At 47.1% G+C, this 7591-nt stretch overlaps 1 protein-coding gene across 5 annotated transcripts in view; it reads right to left on the bottom strand.

Moving 5' to 3' along the window:
* The window catches only part of MTHFD2L (methylenetetrahydrofolate dehydrogenase (NADP+ dependent) 2 like), a 122051-nt gene extending 115859 nt beyond the window's left edge, over positions 1-6192 (bottom strand). Inside the window, exons 1-2 of one of the 5 annotated variants that reach the window (XM_055340519.1) lie at positions 5981-6184; positions 3568-3656 (exon numbers count right to left, since the gene is read on the bottom strand). Coding sequence is in view for 3 of the 5 variants with exons in the window: in XM_055340537.1 (XP_055196512.1) it covers positions 3572-3656; positions 5981-6123 (228 nt within the window). In the remaining 2 variants the exon portion in view is untranslated. Of the gene's footprint in view, positions 1-407; positions 3657-5980 lie in introns of those variants that run through there. The other 4 variants (XM_055340537.1, XM_055340527.1, XM_055340493.1 and 1 more) reach the window with 4 other exon arrangements.
* Positions 6193-7591: the final 1399 nt, after the last annotated feature.

Below are 7591 nucleotides of genomic sequence, written 5' to 3' on the forward strand. Positions count from 1 at the left end.
ATAGAGCCAAACCCTGTCTTCACCATTTATTTACTATTAATCTGGGCAAGTTAGTTTCTCTAAGCCTCAATTACCCAATCTATTAAGAATAGTAATAGTCTATTTCAGCTGTTCTGAGAATAAAAGGATATAGTTACAACAAAAAATCTCAGCAAAGTGCTTAGCACAAAGGTTCACTGAACACCAATAAAAATTTATTTTTCAACAACACAACTGGATTAAAGGCAAGATGATATTCATTCCAGCTATTCATAACCAAAGGGGGTTAAAATTTAAAAAATATATGTTATATATAAAATTAAAAATATTTAAAATTTTTAATTTTTTAAATTTATATTCAAAAATATATAATGTAATAACATATTAACGTATTATTGGTTTCAGAGGTAGAGGTGATTCATCAGCTATATGTAATACCCATTGCTCATTACATCACATCCTCCTTAATGTCCTTCACCCAGTTACCCCATCCCTCTACCTCCTCCCCTCAGCAATCCTCAGTTTGTTTTCTATGGTTAAAAAGTCTCTTTATGTTTGGTCTCCCTCCCTGATTTCATCATTTATATCATCTCACTCATGTGAAATTTAAGAAACAAAACAGGGGATCATAGGGAAAGAGAAAGACATCTATATAAATGCCCTAACTTTAAAATTATGAATCTTTAGTCTTTTGGTTCTAGGCACACTCTTTATTGTAATTACAGAAATCTACACACATCATTGATCACTTTCAGATATTAAGTGAACGAATCTCATTGGTACAATGTTGACAAGAACATGACCTCAATCTGAGAGTAAATTATTTCGTATGTTCTAAGAACTAGACACTGAACAATGCCAAGATGGTTATGTTATGACCAACTGACTTAATGTAATATAATGCAGCCAATAAAATGTTAGTAAAGACAACAGCAACACAGAAAATGGACATGATGTAATGTTAAGTGGAACAGCTTGGATAAGCATTCTTGGCTAATTCCCAACCATGAGTTCTTTGACATTAATTTAGGCTTAGATTATGTTCCATTATGACCACAAAGTTTTCTTTTAGGGTTTTTTTTTTTTTTCTTCTGGTCCAAATGGCACTTCATAGCAAATCTCATTTACTACTAATCTTTAATTTATCCCACGGACAGTTCAAATTCCTCCCAAGTTCCAAGCTCTTTATACCTCCCTCTACAACTTAATCATCTCCAAGCCAAACTATTTTAAAACCTGTCATCGGGCCCCACAGAATTCCAGAAAAGTATGTGATCATGGAAAATTATGTGGCGCTTGGTTTTCTCCTGCTGTTTTTAATCATCCAATCAAGGTATTAACATGAAAAGATAACATTTGAAAAACAAGGTCAGATCATTAAAGAAACTGCTAAATATTCCTAACACCATGACTGAGTAACAAGATCTGAGATTAATGCCAGTCTTTTTTCATCTATTGATCTATTTTAATCAGGAAACTTGATTTTAGAGACATTACATTGAACACATTATCTGTAAACAGCTGGGACGAGGATATAAAACTCAGATATAGATACTAAAAGGTAAAACATTTAGGTTCCATATTTAAAATGACATTAAGAACTGCTTATAAAATCAACATTGTAGCCAGACAGCTATCTCATTAGACTGATAAAGCATTAAGATAGGAAAACCACACTATCACATTTCCCAACAAAATATGATTTTGAGAAACTGCTTTTGCTAGTCATTGGAACTCGTATCTTGGTTGAAATCAGTCTATGGAAAACCAGCTTTAGTCAGGGTCCTAAGTGGAGTCTGAGTTCCTCAAGCTTCACATGATAAAAGGATTTTTAAATCAAGTAATTCTTTCGTAGAGACAGAAATGTTGCATAAATACTAACAGGGAGAGTATGAATAAAAATGAACAGCTACTGACCAAATTTGGGCTTTTCTCAATTATAAAATTCAACTACTCCCTCTATAAGACATGAATATTTAAATAACATAAACCAGTATCTTTTACTAGCTCCAAAACTGTAGTGGTGTTTGTTGTTGTTAACATTTGATTTATTCAAGAGAGAGAGAGAGAGAGAGCGAGCTCAGGAATAAGGGGCAGAGGGAGAATCTGAGTAGGGAGCCTGATGCAGCTGCGTACTGGACTGAGCCACCCAGGCAACCCGTTTTTGTTTTTTTTTAAATGCTGATCTAGCTGCAAAAATTGTAACGCCATTGGCAATGAGACACAAAGTAAGGTGAGGCTTCTATTAAGAGCTATATAGGCTGGAATTAAAATTTTAAATATTAAAAGGCATCACAGCAGGAGCAGGGAACAAAAGAAAATCTGCCAAATAAATTATTTTAGGAATCACTTTGCAACAGGATAAACGTGGAACCAAAGCTTAAGAGATCCATTTAATTATTGAAAATGAGTTCAGGTAGGATGATCAAAAGCAGCATTTGAGCTCTTATTGCAGGATACCTGCAAATATGCTTTGACCTTGGCATTAATGTACAAGGTGCAGAACCTCCCCTCCAAATGGGAAATGCTGCTGCCTACCTCCATACATTGAAAGCACTGGGCCAAAGATTCATGTGATATTTATAATCCAAAGAAATTTTGATTTGTAAATTCACACAGAAAGGCAAAACAATACAAATTTAATCACTACTTTTTTTTTTTTTAATTTTTAACCTTTTGGCTCTTTAGATATTTTAAGAAATAATAAGCTGCAACAAATATAAGGGCTTATTTATTTCTGACATTAAATATATTTTCTTCAAATTAATAAGACTAATCTCTCATGAAATTTCTCATAAGAAAAAAATCTCACTGTAAATCTAAAAAATGAGAGAAAACATAAATACTTCAAGATTTTACAATTTTCAAATCCTGTCAAAGATTACTTTTTGAGGGCAGCCCAGGAGGCTCAGTGGTTTAGCACCGCCTTCAGCCCAAGGCCTGATCCTGGAGACCTGGGATCAAGTCCCAGGTTGGGCTCCCTGAATGGAGCCTGCTTCTCCCTCTGCCTGTGTCTCTGCCTCTCTCTCTCTCTCTCTGTCTCATGAATAAATAAATAAAATCTTAAAAATAAAAAAAGATTACTTTTTGAAATTCCAATTAAAAAAATACTTCATTGAAGAAGTACTTATATGTTCCATTATCGTAGGTATCTAATCAAAAATATGAAAAATAGGGCAGCCCGGGTAGCTCACCAGTTTAGCGCTGCCTTTGGCCCAGGGCCTGATCCTGGAGACCCGGGATGGAGTCCCACATCGGACTCCCTGCATGGAGCCTGCTTCTCCCTCTGCCTGCGTATCTGCCTCTCTCTCTCTCTCTGTGTCTCTCATGGGTGAATAAATAAAATCTTCAAAAAAATATATGAAAAATAATAAAAAATGCTTTTTCGTTTTTCATTTAAGGCTCTATATAGCTCAGAAACTGGTAATAAATCTGTTAATTTAACACAGTCCATACTGGGGAGAGTTTATCAAACTCAAGATAATTTTCAGTAAAAATAACACTAAGGCTCAAATTTCAAGTCAATAAGAATGTCGTCAGATTAAACTACATTCACTATGAAGAACTAGACAACTAATGTGTAACTACATATTCAAAAAGATGACTGAGGATGGGGACAAGTGGGGAGGCAGACAGTGGCGACCTCTGGAAGATGGAATCTCTTCTCTCTGCTGGTCCTAGAAGAGAAAAGAGACACCAATAAGCATCAACACACTGTCCAAATTCCTCCCCACCCGAGACCCAACAGTCCACAGGTGTTTCTCAACCTGACAGCTAACTTCACCTTCATATATGGTATTCAGTGACAAGAGGATGTCAAAAACACCACCCTATCCTAACTTGATTAGTGCTGCCTTAAGAAAATAAAAGCTAAATAATAATTTATTTTTGTGGGCAGCTCTGGTGGCTCAGCGGTTTAGCGCCACCTTCAGCCCGGGGCATGATCCTGGAGACCCGGGATCCAGTCCCACATCGGGCTCCCTGCACCAGGCTCCCTGCACTGAGCCTGCTTCTTCCTCTGCCTCTCTCTGTGTCTCTCATGAATAAATAAAATTAAAATGATAATAATAATAATTTATTTTTGTAATTATGACCTGTATCATCTGGGGGTTGAAAGCTGCTGGGTTTAAAATAATACTTCTCTATATTAAGAACAGCTTTCCAAAATTGTTGAACTCAACTATCTTAAATTATAAAGAGATCATTAAATACAATTTAAAAGATCTGAATTATCCCTTTGCTTGTGCATGTATGTACGAAGCAAGTGGCTACCAGGAAGTGTTTGGGTTATGACTGCTGTGACTCCCATTCAATGTACATGGAAAGGATGGGGTGAGGAGTTCTTCACATCAAGCTGACAAAGGGAAATTCATCGACTTTACACAATCTGGAAAAGGCTATCCTCACTCTGGAAAGAAGTCCTAAAACAACTGAAATTTTAAAAATAATTATCTAGAGAGACTATAGTACGTACTATCTTTAACTCTGCAATTCAGGGGATCCCCGGGTGGCTCACCGGTTTGGCGCCTGCCTTTAGCCCAGGGCCTGATCCTGGAGACCCGGGATCGAGTCCCACATCGGGCTCCCTGCATGGAGCCTGCTTCTCCCTCTGCCTGTGTCTCTGCCTCTCTCTCTGTGTGTCTATCGTAAATAAATAAAATCAATTTTTTAAAAAAATCTGCAATTCAACCAGAATCCCACAGAATCTGCTTTTGCTAGGTATCCAAACTAATTGGAATTTTTTCAGACACCAGACGGCTTCCATCAGCAGAACTCATAACCAGTTACATTCTCATATCCTTGTAGAAGACCTAATCAATAGAAATTACATCTAAAGGAAACCCTATTGGAAATACATATTTTTAAAATTTCAGTCCCTCAGGACTGAGAATATATGTGTAAAACGAGAGCTGATCCATTTAACTTAAGCAGTCGCTATGTTTCTACATTACTGATTAGTACTTTCTTCCGGGTACTGTGCTGCTCACTGGTGATACAAAAGGATGAAATTAAAAAAAAAAAAAAAAAAAAAAAAAAAGGATGAAAAAGACACAACCTCTGAGCTCGTAGAACTGCAGTGAACACGTGTAACGGGAAGCCCCGAGTGTCTGAAAACGGAATCTCAGTGGCTCTGGGTCAAGAATATCATTTTTAGATTCTTGGATTTGAGTTTGTGGGATCCCTGGGTGGCGCAGCGGTTTGGCGCCTGCCTGTGGCCCGGGGCGCGATCCTGGAGACCCGGGATCGAGTCCCACATCGGGCTCCCGGTGCATGGAGCCTGCTTCTCCCTCTGCCTGTGTCTCTGCCCCTCTCTCTCTCTGGGTGTGACTATCATGAATAAATAAAAAAATAAAAAAAGATTCTTTAGATTTGAGTTTGTGACTCCAGCAAACAGAGGGCGGAAGAGCGAGGAGTCCGGGGGCGCCCCGTGCCGCAGGGCTTTGCAGGGCTAAAACCGCAGCACGTTTTTCTGAACGTGCGACGCCGCCGCCAGCGACACGGCCCAAGGAGGCGGACGCCACGATTCCAAGACCGATGACGTCACTCCCCGACTAGAGAGGCTCGGCAAGTGCCGTACAGAAAAAGACCAAGAAATCAAGATCGACGTCTGAGCCGTGGGTCGCTGCACGTCTTAGAGCTGGAAAGGGCCTCGGAGCGACCGACCGCGGAATTGGGGAACGCCGACGCCGGCAAGACCACGTGCACAACGCGCGCTCCTCGGCTCACGAGACGCGACGGTCACCCAAACGGAGTCAGGTCTGCCCTGGGGGCCTCAGGCGTCTTCCTAGGCCAGTCCCCGGAGCCTCCTGGCGCCACTGCCCGAAGCCGCCACGTCCACGCTGCCCCCGGAGGAGGCCGACGCGAGCTGCCCGCGCGGCCCAGCCCCGAGCCCCGAGCCCCGAGCCCCCGCCCCCCGCCCGCGCCCGCGGCCCGCGGCCCGCGGCCCCGCTCCGGCAGGGGAGCACCCGCAGCGAGCACAGGAGCGTCCCGGGCGCCCTACCTCACGCCGCTGCTCCGAAGGCCCCGGGACACGCGCCCGGCGGCTCCCGACGCCCCCAGGGGCAGCGCGGGGCCCCCACCCAGCGCCCGCGCGCGCCTCAGGCGGCCGCCGACCAAGGACACGCCGCGGGCCGGCACCGCCATGACAGCGAGTCGCCGGCTTCCGGACGGAGGCTCCACCTCCCGCCGCCGCTGGCCTCGCAGCTGCGCCCCGGCTCCGCCCCCACACGGCCGGCCCGGGAGCGGTCCCTGCAGCTCGGGGCGCCATGCTCGGGGCTGGGGGGGGCCGGGGACGCGGGGGCGGGCGAGGGGAGGAGGCTGTGGGGACGGGGCCGAGGGGGACGCCGGGGGGCGAGGCCGAGGGGGACGCCGGGGGCGGGGCCGAGGGGGACGCCGGGGGGACGGGGCCGAGGGGAGGAGGCTGTGGGGACGGGGCCGAGGGGGACGCCGGGGGGCGAGGCCGAGGGGGACGCCGGGGGCGGGGCCGAGGGGGACGCCGGGGGGACGGGGCCGAGGGGAAGCCGGGGGGGGGCGAGGGGACGCGGGGCCGAGGGGGACGCCGGGGGGCGGGGCCGAGGGGGACGCCGGGGGGGCGGGGCCGAGGGGGACGCCGGGGGGGCGGGGCCGAGAGGACGCCGGGGGGGCGGGGCCGAGGGGACGCCGGGGGCGGGGCCAGGACCTAAGCCGCAGGCCGAGCGCAGTATGGCGGACGGGGGCGCGGCCCCGGGACCCGCGGCTGGCGGTGCGACTGTCCCCCGCATACACCGCGGACCTTCCTGGAGCCAGGACGCGGGTAAAGCGTCTAGGCTAATCAGCCCAAGCAGCGTGGCTCCTGTTTCTCTAGCCGGGGCCCTGTCCTACCGCCTCCAAGGCTCTGGAACTGGTTGAGAGCCCGGAGGGTGTCGCCGGGCATCCGTCTCGCGACACCTGGGGCCGGAGGGAGACAGGAGGGAGCGTGTGGAGGGAGGAGGGGGACCAGCCGGAGACGGCGTGAGCCTTAGGGTTCCTGCGGCTCCCCCTTGCCTCCATTTTGGAAGGAAGGAAAGGTCGATCGACGTGTGTCGTTTTGCAGAGTCGACGACCAAGTGAACGGCACAGTTTAGGGACCAGCACAGTGGTGAATCGACAACTAAGGAGGGAGCAAAACATCAGCTCCCTCTGGAAAAGTAAGAATCAGACCGGCCGTTTGCCCCGCTGGGGTATGCGAAGAGGTCGACTGAGGCATATTTTTGGATATTAAAGGGTTTCTTTGAACGACAACAACAACAACAACAAAAGCAGTTTGAGTCAGGCAGCATCAGTCCAGCAGGCTGAGGGCGTTCACGGGAGCTGAGCAGGAGGAAAGGCTGCGGGGCCTCGGGGCGGGGACAAGAAGGTCAGACGAGCCGCAGAGTGAGGAAGTGAGTCTGTCACTGCCAAGTCACCTACCTTTAGGGGACGGCGGGGTCTCCTCGCGCAGCAGGTACCTGCCTGGTGCTTGATCCGGTGATTGCAGGTTGGTGGTTTAAGATTCTGTCTGGGACAAGTGAGACTCACGGGGAGGAAGAATTGGGAAGGTCCTTCTGGCTAGACTGGAACCGAGCTGACATGAGACATTAACAGGAGAAAATCA

Source organism: Nyctereutes procyonoides, unplaced genomic scaffold (assembly GCF_905146905.1).
Source record: "Nyctereutes procyonoides isolate TBG_1078 unplaced genomic scaffold, NYPRO_anot_genome, whole genome shotgun sequence".
Taxonomy (NCBI): Eukaryota; Metazoa; Chordata; class Mammalia; order Carnivora; family Canidae; genus Nyctereutes; species Nyctereutes procyonoides.